Source organism: Ranitomeya variabilis, chromosome 2 (assembly GCF_051348905.1).
Source record: "Ranitomeya variabilis isolate aRanVar5 chromosome 2, aRanVar5.hap1, whole genome shotgun sequence".
In the NCBI taxonomy this organism is placed as follows: domain Eukaryota; kingdom Metazoa; phylum Chordata; class Amphibia; order Anura; family Dendrobatidae; genus Ranitomeya; species Ranitomeya variabilis.
Window position 1 is genome coordinate 28,160,422 of NC_135233.1, and position 16,667 is coordinate 28,177,088.

General features: G+C 41.8%; 1 protein-coding gene across 1 annotated transcript in view; it reads left to right on the plus strand.

Moving 5' to 3' along the window:
- The window catches only part of DNAH14 (dynein axonemal heavy chain 14), a 173,230-nt gene that overhangs the window by 15,450 nt on the left and 141,113 nt on the right, over window positions 1-16,667 (plus strand). Inside the window, exons 12-17 of the mRNA XM_077282193.1 lie at window positions 864-945; window positions 4,133-4,322; window positions 4,677-4,725; window positions 4,985-5,085; window positions 13,518-13,681; window positions 14,995-15,342. Coding sequence (XP_077138308.1) covers window positions 864-945; window positions 4,133-4,322; window positions 4,677-4,725; window positions 4,985-5,085; window positions 13,518-13,681; window positions 14,995-15,342 — 934 coding nt within the window. The remainder of the gene's footprint in view (window positions 1-863; window positions 946-4,132; window positions 4,323-4,676; window positions 4,726-4,984; window positions 5,086-13,517; window positions 13,682-14,994; window positions 15,343-16,667) is intronic.

Sequence of the window (16,667 nt, forward strand, 5' to 3'; positions counted from 1 at the left end):
GTAATTGTTCGAAGCCAGAACAGCGCCATCCTCTGTCTAGTGGTCGTTCTCGGTACTGCAGCTCGGATCACATTCACTTCTGTAACAGCTGAGCTGCAGTACCGAGAGCGCCCACTACACGGAGTACAGAGCTTTGCCATTTGGTTCCATTCACTGAGTAGTTTTGGCCACTTCCAAAACCTCCCCTCTCTAATACTGATCACCCATTCTAAGAATACGCTAAAAAAAATGCCAAAAAAACCCTCTTTCAGCTTCTTAATATAAATTTCCCATCTTTTAGGTCCAAAATTCAGTTCTGATTTAAACATTTCTTTAGTATATTTTTTTATATTGAAACATTATTTCTCTAACACAAAGCTCCAAAACATAGCCCACCATCAATTTGTATTGCAATGAAGATATTACCAACACCTCTCACACACCTTGGACTGCTGCAGGCAATCACTGACTTAAGTAGTGTACCACTGAGACTAGTTATTGGCTGCAGCGGTCACACGGAGTTCCTGCAGCCACCACTAGAGGGAGCTGCGCTTAAAAAAAAAAAAAAAAAAAAATCATTCCAAATGCAGTGAGCTCCCTCTAGTGGTGACTGTAGAAAGCTGTATCTGTGCAAAAAAGGTGGAGCTCTGTATCAGCATCTAAGTGATTAAACAATTTATTAAGATATTAATTAGCACAGAACATTGGATCTGAAGATGAGGTCTGATGAGGACAAGCCCCAATCCTTTACATCATTATTGCATTATTGACTATGGATTCTTCACTCTGGCTTTATCCAGAGTCAACGACTGCTGCAAATCACATTGATATATTTGTAAAAATTGCAATTTATATGACATTTCTTTAACAATCATATATTTTAGAGGCAACGAGGACAAAAATGTTAATCTGGAAAAATTTCATGAAGTTCAACAAATGGGCAATTCCTCTATAGATATTGCTAAAGTAAGTCACACTGAATTACAGTCTGTGTAGAGATGTTAGTATTTGTTTTCTAGGTTAAATATAGAAATAATCATATATTACATTAATGATCCTGTATTATACTCCAGAGCTGCACTCACTATTCTGCTGGTGCAGTCACTGTGTACATACATTACTGATCCTGAGTTACATCCTGTATTATACCCCAGAGCTGCACTCACTATTCTGCTGGTGTAGTTACTGTGTACATACATTACATTACTGATCCTGAGTTACATCCTGTATTATAGTCCAGAGCTGCACTCACTATTCTGCTGGTGCAGTCACTGTGTACATACATTACATTACTGATCCTGAGTTACATCCTGTATTATACCCCAGAGCTGCACTCACTATTCTGCTGGTGTAGTTACTGTGTACATACATTACTGATCCTGAGTTACCTCCTGTATTATACCCCAGAGCTGCACTCACTATTCTGCTGGTGCAGTCACTGTGTACATACATTACATTACTGATCCTGAGTTACACCCTATATTATACCCCAGAGCTGCACTCACTATTCTGCTGGTGCAGTCACTGTGTACATACATTACATTACTGATCCTGAGTTACCTCCTATATTATACTCCAGAGCTGCACTCACTATTCTGCTGGTGCAGTCACTGTGTACATACATTACATTACTGATCCTGAGTTACCTCCTATATTATACTCCAGAGCTGCACTCACTATTCTGCTGGTGCAGTCACTGTGTACATACATTACATTACTGATCCTGAGTTACCTCCTATATTATACTCCAGAGCTGCACTCACTATTCTGCTGGTGCAGTCACTGTGTACATACATTACATTACTGATCCTGAGTTACATCCTGTATTATACTCCAGAGCTGCACTCACTATTCTGCTGGTGCAGTCACTGTGTACATACATTACATTACTGATCCTGAGTTACCTCCTATATTATACTCCAGAGCTGCACTCACTATTCTGCTGGTGCAGTCACTATGTACAGACATTACATTACTGATCCTGAGTTACCTCCTGTATTATACCCCAGAGCTGCACTCACTATTCTGCTGGTGCAGTCACTGTGTACATACATTACATTACTGATCCTGAGTTACATCCTGTATTATACTCCAGAGCTGCACTCACTATTCTGCTGGTGCAGTCACTGTGTACATACATTACATTACTGATCCTGAGTTACATCCTGTATTATACTCCAGAGCTGCACTCACTATTCTGCTGGTGCAGTCACTGTGTACATACATTACATTACTGATCCTGAGTTACATCCTGTATTATACCCCAGAGCTGCACTCACTATTCTGCTGGTGCAGTCACTGTGTACACACATTACATTACTGATCCTGAGTTACATCCTGTATTATACTCCAGAGCTGCACTCACTATTCTGCTGGTGCAGTCACTGTGTACATACATTACATTACTGATCCTGAATTACATCCTGTATTATACACCAGAGCTGCACTCACTATTCTGCTGCTGCAGTCACTGTGTACATACATTACATTACTGATCCTGAGTTACATCCTGTATTATACTCCAGAGCTGCACTCACTATTCTGCTGGTGCAGTCACTGTGTACATTACATTACTGATCCTGATTTACCGCCTGTATTATACTCCAGAGCTGCACTCACTATTCTGCTGGTGCAGTCACTGTGTACATACATTACATTACTGATCCTGAGTTACACCCTATATTATACCCCAGAGCTGTACTCACTATTCTGCTGGTGCAGTCACTGTGTACATACATTACATTACTGATTCTGAGTTACCTCCTGTATTATACTCCAGAGCTGCACTCACTATTCTGCTGGTGCAGTCACTGTGTACATATATTACATTACTGATCCTGAGTTACCTCCTATATTATACTCCAGAGCTGCACTCACTATTCTGCTGGTGCAGTCACTGTGTACATACATTACATTACTGATCCTGAGTTACCTCCTATATTATACTCCAGAGCTGCACTCACTATTCTGCTGGTGCAGTCACTGTGTACATACATTACTGATCCTGAGTTACATCCTGTATTATACCCCAGAGCTGCACTCACTATTCTGCTGGTGCAGTCACTGTGTACTTACATTACATTACTGATCCTGTACTGATTCTGAGTAGAGATGGGTGGACCCCTGGATGTTTTGGTCCAGCAATTTTGGCAGAACAGTTACAAAAAAGTTTGGGTTCAGGTACGAGAACAGAATCCGGACCCCATTCACTTGAATGGGGGCCCTGAACATCCAGTGTTTGTCACGCTGTCATGTGCAGGACAGTGCAGCAACACTGCTGCCGACCGATAGTAAAATCATTACCGCCGGTCAGAGAGCCGCAGTTTCCTTGCTGTCATTTGAGGCCGCAGCTGTGATCAGAGGTAAAAAGTTTACCTCCGGTCACTTTCGCAGGCTGATGGGACTACTGCTCCCATCAGCCTACACTTTCTGTCGCTAATAACAGTGAGCGCAGGAGCGGCTGGTGGGAGTATACATCACCTGCCGCCTGTACTGTAAATGAATAATTAAAAAAAAAAATGGCGTGGGTTCCCCCCATATTTTTGATAACCAGCCCAGGCAAAGCTGACAGCTGGGGGCGGCAACCTGCAGCACTCAGCTTCTGCAAGACTGGTTATCAGGAATAGAAGGGTCTCCAATCATATATATTTTTTTTAAATAAATTAAATAAAATATTTTGTAGAAAGCGTTGTGGGGTCCCCCCTCATTTTAACAACCAGCCTTGCTAAAGCAGACAGCTGAGGGCTGGTATTCTCAGGCTGATAAGGGGCCATGGATATTGACCCCCCAGCCTAAAAATAGCAGCCTGCAGCCACCCAGAAAAGGCGCATCTATTAGATTTGCCAGTTCTGGCGCTTTGCCCGGCTCTTCCCACTGGCCCTGTAGCGGTGGCAAGTGGGGTTCATATTTGTGGGGTTGATGTCACCTTTGTAACCTATTTAAAGCAATTTTCCACTTTGCACAGTTCTCAAACATATCAACAGCAGCAAAGCGAGCATTGAATATTTCTGTGCGGAGGCTGATTATGTGTCTCGTGTATCCACATGTATCGGATGGAATTACCCTTTGGCGGCACTTGTTATTATACATCTCATAGCTCTATGAATATGAATGCCGCTATTTGTGGGGACGGTAATTCTCTTCTTGATTTCAGGTCCTGAGTGAAATTAGAAATAACATACGAGGAAAACAAGAGGCGTCCCCAGTTTTTGAAGTTAACCTGGTGCTGCCCTCCATGATGGAAGATGAAAAGCAAGTCACCGCCCGGGCGTCAGCGGCTTCACACAGTCGTTCAGGAGGCAAAAAGCAAGTCACTTTCGAAGAAGGAAATCTGGATGATTCTGGTAAATATCAGTGTTGAATAGGAGGCTAGCGCAGATCATGCACAGCTAGTAAAGTGCCTTGCAAAAGTATTCAACCCCCTAAAAAAATTAAAAGATTTGCCAGTGATCACATCATATTCCGCCTGTAATACAACATACACATAAAAAACTGCTAAATACCCTTTGCAAAAGTATTCAGTCCCTTCAGTACTAGTTTGTAGAGAGGAGCGAACAATTTCGCAGGTTCCTGATCCAGTGCCCACATTATTGTTCCTTTTTATTCATCCGAAGCAGGTGAGAGTGGAACCTATATAGAATTTGGGTGCAGAAATTACAGATCCATTGTTTACTGTGTAATTGTCTTCTATATACCAGATACTGAAGAATGGCTCCGTGATGACAAAGATGAAGAACGTCCAAGGAGGTGAGATGAATGGAGGTCAGCGGACCAGTGTGGTACACCGGCCCGGGGAGAGATGGACATATCCCACCTCTACTAGTCCCGTTCTTCAGGCCTGGATGGACAGCATAACTGTATAAGGATTATTATGTTTGCGTTTGGTCTACACCGTGTCCCACTCTCATGATCAGCCCCTGACAGTGATCCGGTGCCCCGGGTGGTTTCTGAATCTATGAACAACGCTTCTCACCATATCTATTATGCTTACTTCATTTTTTTATAGCAGGAGTTCAGCTACTTCTAAGAGTGTCCTGGTCGTCCCCCCTAACACTGAATTTGAAATACATATGCAAGGCATTATGGATAGATTCGAGCAAACTATCGGTAGGTTACTAGTACTTGCACAAGAATATCTAATATATAAAGGTGAATGTGTGTGTATGTGTGTGTGTATGTGTGTATGTGTCTGTGTGTGTGTGTGTGTATGTGTGTGTGTGTGTATATATGTATGTGTGTATGTATGTATGTATGTGTGTATGTCCGGGATTGGCATCTGAACCGTCGCAGCTACAGCCACAAAATTTTGCACAGTCACACGTCTGGACCCCGAGAGCGTCATAGGCTATGTTGTGAGGTGAAATTTTAACCCCGCGCTTTCCAATTTACCAAACAATTTTTCCCCTAGCTACATAATGGGGAAAAAATGAAAGGAAAAGTGTTGGAGGCAAATTGACAGCTGCCAGATGTGAACAAGGGGGACTTAAAGAGTGAGAGCGATGGCGCCTAAGAGTATATACCGTATAGTTGCTAACACACACACAAAATGCGCCACACACTACCACGTGATTGAACACATATACCACCCTCAGCGCACATTTCACCACACATACACCAACCTCGCCACATAAAAGTCAAAACACAAAAGTCGCCGCTCAAAACTCGCCACATACAAAACTCGCCACATGCAAAACTAGGCTCACGCAAAACTCGCCACACGTGCAAAACTCACCTCATGGAAAACTTGCCACACGCAAAACTTGCACACACGGAAAAATTGCCACATGCACAAAAGTTGCAACACATGCAAAAGTTGCCTCAAACAAAACTTGCACATACTCAAAACGTACCACAAATGTACCATATAGGAAATCCGGCAGCTGTCAGTCACATGACCAGTCTATTATGTGTATGTGTGAGCTAATATATACTGCCAGGGGGTGGGCTTACTGTTGGCTGGGGATTTATCAGGCTGCCAATTTAGCTTACAAATACTGAGGTAAAAATACTGACCAAATAACGTGTGAACGAGGTCTAATACAGGAGGAGATGACATACAGATATATACTATATACAGGAGGAGATGACACACAGGTATATACTATGTACAGGAGAGATGACACACGTATATACTATATACAGGAGAAGATGACACACAGATATATACTATATACAGGGGAGATGACACACAGGTATATACTATATACAGGAGGAGATGACACAGAGGTACATACTATATACAAGAGGAGATGACACACAGGTATATACTATATACAGAGGAGATGACCTACATGTACATACTATATACAGGAGGCGATGACTTACAGGTATATACTACATACAGGAGGAGATGACACCGGTATATACTATATACAGGAGGAGATGACATACAGGTATATACTATATACAGGGCGAGATGACATACAGGCATATACTATATACAAGAGGAGATGACACACAGGTATATACTATATACAGGGGAGATGACCTACATGTACATACTATATACAGGAGGCGATGACTTACAGGTATATACTACATACAGGAGGAGATGACACAGGTATATACTATATACAGGAGGAGATGACATACAGGTATATACTATATACAGGGCGAGATGACATACAGGCATATACTATATACAGGAGATGACATACAGGTATATACTATGTATAGGAGGAGATGACATACAGGTATATACTATATACAGAAGAGATGACATACAGGTATATACTATACACAGGAGGAGATGACACATAGGTATATACAATATACAGGAGGAGATGACTTACAGATATACAGTGCCTAAAAGTAGTATTCAACCCCCTGCAGATTTAGCAGGTTTAATAAGATGCAAATAAGTTAGAGCCTTCAAACTTCAAACAAGAGCAGGATTTATGAACAGATGCATAAATCTTACAAACCAAAAAGTTTTGTTGCTCAGTTAAATTTTTATAAATTTTAAACATAAAAGTGTGGGTCAATTATTATTCAACCCCTAGGTTTAATATTTTGTGGAATAACCTTTGTTTGCAATTACAGCTAATAATCGTCTTTTCTAAGACCTGATCAGGCCGGCACAGGTCTCTGGAGTTATCTTGGCCCACTCCTCCATGCAGATCTTCTCCAAGTTATCTAGGTTCTTTGGGTGTCTCATGTGGACTTTAATCTTGAGCTCCTTCCACAAGTTTTCAATTGGGTTAAGGTCAGGAGACTGACTAGGCCACTGCAACACCTTGATTTTTTGCCTCTTGAACCAGGCCTTGGTTTTCTTGGCTGTGTGCTTTGGGTCGTTGTCTTGTTGGAAGATGAAATGACGACCCATCTTAAGATCCTTGATGGAGGAGCGGAGGTTCTTGGCCAAAATCTCCAGGTAGGCTGTGCTATCCATCTTCCCATGGATGCGGACCAGATGGCCAGGCCCCTTGGCTGAGAAACAGCCCCACAGCATGATGCTGCCACCACCATGCTTGACTGTAGGGATGGTATTCTTGGGGTCGTATGCAGTGCCATCCAGTCTCCAAACGTCACGTGTGTGGTTGGCACCAAAGATCTCGATCTTGGTCTCATCAGACCAGAGAACCTTGAACCAGTCAGTCTCAGAGTCCTCCAAGTGATCATGAGCAAACTGTAGACGAGCCTTGACATGACGCTTTGAAAGTAAAGGTACCTTACGGGCTCGTCTGGAACGGAGACCATTGCGGTGGAGTACGTTACTTATGGTATTGACTGAAACCAATGTCCCCACTGCCATGAGATCTTCCCGGAGCTCCTTCCTTGTTGTCCTTGGGTTAGCCTTGACTCTTCGGACAAGCCTGGCCTCGGCACGGGAGGAAACTTTCAAAGGCTGTCCAGGCCGTGGAAGGCTAACAGTAGTTCCATAAGCCTTCCACTTCCGGATGATGCTCCCAACAGTGGAGACAGGTAGGCCCAACTCCTTGGAAAGGGTTTTGTACCCCTTGCCAGCCTTGTGACCCTCCACGATCTTGTCTCTGATGGCCTTGGAATGCTCCTTTGTCTTTCCCATGTTGACCATGTATGAGTGCTGTTCACAAGTTTGGGGAGGGTCTTAAATAGTCAGAAAAGGCTGGAAAAAGAGATAATTAATCCAAACATGTGAAGCTCATTGTTCTTTGTGCCTGAACTACTTCTTAATACTTTAGGGGAACCAAACAGAATTCTGGGGGGTTGAGGGGTTGAATAATAAATGACCCTCTGAAAAAACTTTTCACAATTTAAAAAAAAAATAAACAAAGAAATAACATTCTTTTTTGCTGCAGTGCATTTCACACTTCCAGGCTGATCTACAGTCCAAATGTCACAATGCCAAGTTAATTCCAAATGTGTAAACCTGCTAAATCTGCAGGGGGTTGAATACTACTTGTAGGCACTGTATACTATATACAGGGGAGATGACACACAGGTATATACTATATACAGGAGCAGATGACTTACAGGTACATACTATATACAGGGGAGATGACACACAGGTATATACTATATACAGGAGCAGATAACACACAGGTATATACTATATACAGGAGGAGATGACTTACAGGTATATACTATATACAGGAGGAGATGACATACAGGTATATACTATATACAGGAGGAGATGACATACAGCAGGTATATACTTTATACAGGGGAGATGACATACAGGCATATACTATATACAGGAGATGACATACAGGTATATACTATATATAGGAGGAGATGACATACAGGTATATACTATATACCGAAGAGATGACATACAGGTATATACTATACACAGGAGGAGATGACACATAGGTATATACAGTATACAGGAGGAGATGACATAGAGCAGGTATATACTATTTACAGGGGAGATGACATACAGGTATATACTATATACAGGAGATGTCATACAGGTGTATACTATATATAACGGAGATGACAAACATGTATATACTGAGGGGAAAATGAGAGGTGTGAGGTGAAAATGAGAGGTGTCAGGGAAAACAGTGGAGTGATCGGAAAATGACTGAGGTCGAAATGACAAGTGTTAGGGGGAAAATAAGAGGAGTGAGGAGGAAAATGAGAGATGTGAGGTGCTAAATGTGAGGCCTGATGGGAAAATAAGAGAAGTAAGGTGCTAGAACTAACCACAGATATTTACTATGCCCAGGCAATTCCGGGCTCTTCAGCTAGTATTAGAATATAGTTATTCAAGAATATAACTACTATAATACTGCGCCCTATGTACCAGAATATAACTACTATAATAATGCCCCTATGTACAAGAATATTACTACTATAATACTGCCCCTATTTACAAGAATATACTATAATACTGTCCCATATGTACAAGAATATAACTCCTATAATACTGCCCCCTATGTACAAGAATATAACTACTATAATACTGCTCCATGTACAAGAATAAAACTACTATAATACTGCTCCTATGTACAAGAATATAACTATTATCATACTACCCCTATATATGAAAATATAGCTACTATAATACTGCCCCCAATGTACAAGAATATAACTACTATAATACTGCTCCTATGTACAAGAATATAACTACTATAATACTGCCCCTATGTGCAAGAATATAGCTACTATAATACTGCCCCTATGTACATGAATATAACTACTATAATACTGCTCCTATGTACATGAATATAACTACTATAATACTGCCCCCTATGTACAAGAATATAACTACTATAATACTGCCCCCAATGTACAAGAATATAGCTATTATAATACTGCCCCCAATGTACAAGAATATAACTACTATAATACTGCTCCTATGTACAAGAATATAACTACTATAATACTGCCCCTATGTGCAAGAATATAGCTACTATAATACTGCCCCTATGTACATGAATATAACTACTATAATACTGCTCCTATGTACATGAATATAACTACTATAATACTGCCCCCTATGTACAAGAATATAACTACTATAATACTGCTCCTATGTACAAGATTATAACTACTATAATACTGCCCCCCTATGTACAAGAATATAACTACTATAATACTGCCCCTGTGTACAAGAATATAACTACTATAATACTGCCCCCATGTACATGAATATAACTACTATAACACTGCCCCCTATGTACAAGAATATAACTACTATAATACTGCTCCTATGTACAAGATTATAACTACTATAATACTGCCCCCCTATGTACAAGAATATAACTACTATAATACTGCCCCTGTGTACAAGAATATAACTACTATAATACTGCTCCTATGTACAAGAATATATCTACTATAATACTACTCCTATGTACAAGAATATAACTACTATAAAACTGCTCCTATGTACAAGAATATAACTACTATAATACTGCTCCTATGTACAAGAATATAACTACTATAATACTGCCCCCTATGTACAAGAATATAACTACTATAATACTGCTCCTATGTACAAGAATATATCTACTATAATACTACTCCTATGTACAAGAATATAACTACTATAATACTGCTCCCTATGTACAAGAATATAACTACTATAATACTGCCCCTATGTACAAGAATATAACTACTATAATACTGCTCCTATGTACAAGAATATAACTACTATAATACTGCCCCTATGTACAAGAATATAACTACTATAATACTGCCCCTATGTACAAGAATATAACTACTATAATACTGCCCCTATGTACAAGAATATAACTACTATAATACTGCCCCTATAGAAAACTTATTCCGTATTGTACAGTTTGCATTGTTACAAAGAATTATTCTCATTACCGCAAACATGAATCTCATTTCTCCGTTCCATATAACATCGTCTCGGCTGCCGGAATAAATACACATTTGTCTCCTTTATTCTTTGGGCGGAATGTATTTGTGTGTATTTCTGCGCAGTCACTTGTGGATCCCATCTGGCAGTGAAATCTGTGAGTCACAATCCTGTCATCTGTATCTGTAATGGTACATTAACAAGTAGCTGAGGGCTGCGCTGGCCGGGGCACAGCGGTGCTGTACGTGGCTGCTCTTGTATTTTTAATCTAAAGGTCTTTACAATTGTGATGGTCTTCATAAAATTTTAATTTCTCCAATGTTACTTTTTTTTTTTTTTTTTTTTTTTACGACCCCATTCATAGATGTGGAATTTTGTTAGTGTCTTGTACTACTGGCAAATTTTGCATATGGACAACCTGGAATTTTGCACAGGTTCTATGAAAGTAGCACATTGATTACAAGGGTTGTAAGAACGGTCACCGGAAGGTCACACAATGGTTACTGTCTGAAGATACTGATTCTCATTGTGGAGAGTGTTTAGAGCAGTGCACCCTGGGATACAGTATGCATATGAGCTATCACCTTTAAAGTAAAAATGTATCTCTGGTGTGAGCTGCCGGTAGTTACCCTCTATTACCCCAAACAGCATTCACATAATGCCAAAGTTTTTGGCACGAGTCCTATGTAGAAGTATTTGATCCCTTGGCTAGTATCGGACTCGGCTTTGGCTAAACTGCGGGGTGGAGAACCATGAATTCTCTTCTTTTCACCTGTGTATAGGTATTTGGATCTAATTTTGGAGTTCTTCAGGAAATTACCTTACAGTATTCACCGTTAACAGCATTGACAGATGATGAAATTCAAGGCTCAAAGCTAAGGCTAGACTCGTTAAGAGTAGTCACACAAGCCAGTGTCAGGGCAGGCAGAGTTCCATCATCTCAATAGTGGTAGGTCAGAGCAGTATAGAAGATTACCAGTCGGCTAGGACAAGTGAAGTTCTTCCAATGCAGAAGATTAACAGTAGGTCAGGACAGGTGGAGCTCACCCATCACAGAAGACTGGGGGGGGGGGGGTGAGGACATGTGGCATTTATCCAATACAGAAGACTAGTTGGAGCTCAGGATGGGTGGCTTTCACCCTCCACAGAAGACTAGCATTAGATCCAGGCAGGTGGCCTTTACCCAATATAGAAGACTAGCAGAGCTCAGGATAGGTGAACTCCACCCTACACAGAAGACTAGGGGAGGTGAGGACAGGTGGCATTTACCCAATACAGAAGACTAGCGGAGGTCAGGATGGGTGGCTTTCACCCTACGCAGAAGACTAGCAGTAGGTTCAGGCAGGTGGCCTTTACCCAATATAGAAGACTAGCAGAGCTCAGGATAGGTGAACTCCACCCTACACAAAAGACTAGCAGTAGATCCTGGCAGGTGGCCTTTACCCAATATTGGAGACTAGCAGAGCTCAGGATAGGTGAACTCCACCCTACACGGAAGACTAGGGGAAGTGAGGACAGGTGGCATTTACCCAATACAGAAGACTAGCGGAGGTCAGGATAGGTGGAGTTCACCCTACACAGAGGACTAGCAGTAGGTCGGAGCAGGTGGAGTTCACCCAACACAGAAGACTCGCGGTAGTTCAATGAAGGGACAGTTCAACCAATTCAGAAGACTAGTGGTAGATCAGGACAGATGGCGTTCAACCAATACGAAAGAGTAGGTGTTAGGGCAAGTGAATTTCACCCAGTGCAGTAGACTAGTACTATGTTAGGACAGTTTGAGTTTTGCCAAATAGAATTGACTAGTGGTAGGTCAGGGCAGGTGATGTTCTCCCAATATAGGGGACTAGCAGTAGGTCAGAGTAGGTGAAGTTTACACCGTGCAGAATACTAGCAGTAAGTATGGACAGGTGAATTTCACCCAATACAGAAGATTAACGGTTGGTCAGGGCAAATGGAGTTCACCCAGTGCAGAAGACTAGTGATAGGTCATGGCAGAAGAAGTTAACCCCGGTGAAGAAGACTAGCGATAGGTCAGGGCATGTAGAGTTCGCCCGGTGCAGAAGACTAGTGGTAGGTCAGGGCAGGTGGAGTTCACCCGGTGCAGAAGACTAGTGGTAGGTTAGGGCAGGTGGAGTTCACTTAATACAAAAGATGAGCGGTAAGTTAGGGCAGGTGGAGTTCTCAGTGCTGAAGGCTAGTGATAGGTTAGTGTGGGTGGAGTTTACCCTGTGCAGAAGAGTAGCGGTAGGTCAGCGAAAACACTTCTTTGCTGATGGTCAAGGAGAGAGAGATCGGGAGCAGTAGAGAAACTACAGGCACTTACTGGGGCGTGATGCTGCAACCAGATGAAATGAAGACCAACGCCCATATTTCTGTTTCCTCCAGGGCAGACTTCTGGTCTGCATGAGGTCTTGGGAATAAGTGATCTTACCATTTACCCTATCCTCAGATTAACAAGCATGGAGGATGTTTATCCAGATTTTCCAAAAACATGAATGAATCTTGGTAGAAATTTTAATATCTGCCTTAAGCAGGGGTTTCATTTTTGTCTTCTGCTGGTGCCCACTCCCTGCCCAGTAGATTTGGGTTTGTGCATTTATTGTCCTGGTTGACTACGACGTAGAGTTTTCTGGAGGAGGTATGTTATATTGTGGCAGGTTGACCTCCATTGGCCTTCATACTGGCTCCCTTCGTCCCATGGAGATGACTTTAGTGGAGAATAGGATGATGGTAGACCTAAAGAAGGACCATGAACTGATGTATTTTCTTCACCATGTTGCAGGCAAACTCTCTCCTCTTAGTGAGGATCCCGGTTTCTCGATATTCTTCATTACACAAGGTCGTGAGAGGAAAACTGTTCCTGATGAAGGGCCAAAAAGGAGGCAAAATAAAATCTGGCCTAACTGTGAGCTCCTTCTAGGACCGGATTCAGATTATCAAAGATGGGTACGTGTGACGTTTGTTTATTTGGGGTACTGGAGGAAGAGACATGGGGATATCATACTCAAATTTTCTTGAGAGAGACACTTTTTCTGGCACAGAAAGTAATAGCTCTTTACTGGATGGGAAATACTCATCCATCTCTTAGGGCCTGGATTGATTTGGTAAATTCTATTATACCCTACGAACGAACGTTAGACCAAAATAGAGGCAATTTAGCAAAATAAGGATGTATGGAATTCATCACCTCTCACTGTGTCGACTCATGGCAGATAGCCTAACTCCACTATAAGTGGATCACGCCTAGTTTCAATATTAGACAATCAATATGATGGGGATGGTTTTGGCAGCAGGATATGGTTAGGTTTTGTTCCTTTTGTTTTTTTCTAAGGTTTTAGTATAGGTATCCTAGACAATTTGTGATACTTTAAGATTTGTATGACCCGTTCCATATACTATGATACAAATATGTTTATGGTGATTTTATCATACGCAAAATATGAATATCTTATACTTATCCTTTTTGTTGTTTAATAAACGAATTAAAAAAAAAAAAAAGATGGGTACGTGTCCCTCACCCACAACAGAATTGCACAATATCATTAGTTGGGATTTTAAAGCAAACTTAAGAATAAATCTGTTGCCTGTGTGTGTACATGAGGAATAACACTACATCTGCTAATTATATGACTTGTATCCTGTATTTTCACAAGCTTTCCTCTCTGCAGACTGTATCTCTAATTTTCAGTTGTCACTGAGATAGTTGATGGAGACTAGCTGTAATCACAAACATGAGGGATCTCTGCTCTCCTGTCTCTATGTAGCACATATTCAGAAGTAGTAACAGCATGGAGGACATTATACAGCAGTACTGAGCAGTGTAGTTTTGAATCCAGCATTAGGGTGAGATAAAAGGAAAAAACGTTACTAGAAAGCATCAGCATTGAGGACCTTATGCAGCATTATTGAGCAGTGTAGCTGCTAATCCAGCAGTGGTGTGAGATAAAAAAAACACTTACTAAAAAGCAGCAGTACAGTGCAGCTGTGAATCCAGCTTGGCTTGAGATAGAACACTTTCTTGAAGTCATCTACATAGAATACATCATATTTTAGTACTGAGCAGAGTAACTGCGAATCCGACATTTGAGTGAAATACAAGAAAGCAGAAGCATGAAGGACTGATTTCATACAGTAGTACTGAGCAATGTCGCTGTGAATCCTGCACTGGGATGAGCAATGTGAGTTCCTGAAAAGGTAAGTAAGCAGTGGAGCATAGGAATCCTGCGTTAACCGATGACCTTCCTGCTAATAATTTACAGGTGAGAGGTGTAGTGTCTGTCATGAAATTCTCCATGGAGGAAGTGGAGCGGTACAGCAGTCACTTCACCAGATTCTGCGCCATGGTGGGGACAGCGGAGAATGTAAAGGGGAAGATAAGCAGCGCCCAGACGGAGCTGCCCCCGGAGGACTATCGGAGCATCCTGGCCACAGTGAAAGGCTTCACGCAGGAGTGTCAGCACATGGACATCGAGAGAAGAGTCCTCAATATCAAAGTGAAGAGCGGAGACTTTCGGACGGCGTGTCTACAGCACCTGAGCGCAGTTGTGGATATCATTCACACCTCTCTGCCTGCGATGGCGTACACCAAAAATATCCAGCTACTGGAGGTAAGGAGAGCTGGGCCCCATTTTTTCTTCTGATTTTCAGTTCTGTTCATCCATAGTCCATAGCTTCTGGTATCATATTAATCACTTGGATTTCAATGTAGTAATTGTATGCACCAAGCTCCTCTGCGCCCTCTAGTGGTGGCTGCAAGCAGCCAGAAATGGGGTTGCACTACAAATGCAAAGTATCGCCTACCCGCCATGTCTACAATTCACATGCCCATCCATAATGTCCCCATAGCGGTGGGTCCATGTGACCGGCTACCAAGCGGTGCTGCATGTCCCCGTAACAAATCTTCACTCGCGATAACACCTGATCCCCCAGGAAGCCAGATCAGTGACAATAAGCTGATTGCTGGGCCAACTCCATTTTTAAAAGGGCTTGTTTTTTTGCAGGATACCCCTTTAAAGTATGCTTGATTTTACAGAAATCGATATTACATTTGTATTCTTATTGGCTGGGTTGTCCAGTAGCCGGAACCACTCCACCTCCTATTCTCAAGAGGATCCAATAATACGCGGGAGTAAGCTACTGAGCATGTGTGACCTCCGGGGCTGGACTCAATAGGGGGCATTTAAAGAATCGCAGGGGCTGAGCAAGAACATTCACTTTTGGGCAGGGTTTCCATTAACTTCACCCATTTTTGACCGGGAACTTCTCCAAATTGCTTGGGATTGTATAAAATAATCTGCAGCTACAGTATGAGCCTGAAATACCAGACAAAGCCCCAGACCAGACCCCTAAATTTATTCAGACCCCCAGACCAGACTCCTAGATTATTTCAGACTCCCAGACGAGACCCCTAAATTAATTCCAGCCCCTTAGGCTAGACCCCTAAATTAATTCCAGCCCCTTAGGCTAGACCCCTCAATTAATTAAAACCCCCAGACTAGATCCCTAAATTAATTCAGACCCCCAGACCAAACCCCTAAATTAATTCAGACCCCCGTATCAGACCCCATAAACTAATTCAGCCCTACAGACCAGACTTCTATATTAATTCAGACCCCCATACCAGACCCCTAAATTAATTCAGACCCCAAGAACAGACCCCTAAATTAATTCAGACCCCCAGACTAGACCCCTAAATTACTTAAGACCCCTGGATCAGACCCCTAAATTAATTCAGACTCCCAGACTAGACCCCTAAATTAATTAAGACCCCTGGATCAGACCCAAAGGTTAAATCACCCCGTTTTCCCCACTTAAAAAATAAATAAAAAAAAAACGAAAAAAAAAACCCTCAAAACACAATAATGTCATGTCTGAAAATTAAAAATGTAAAAATGTAATTAAAATGAATTTCCCATATTCCCTATTAAAGCTT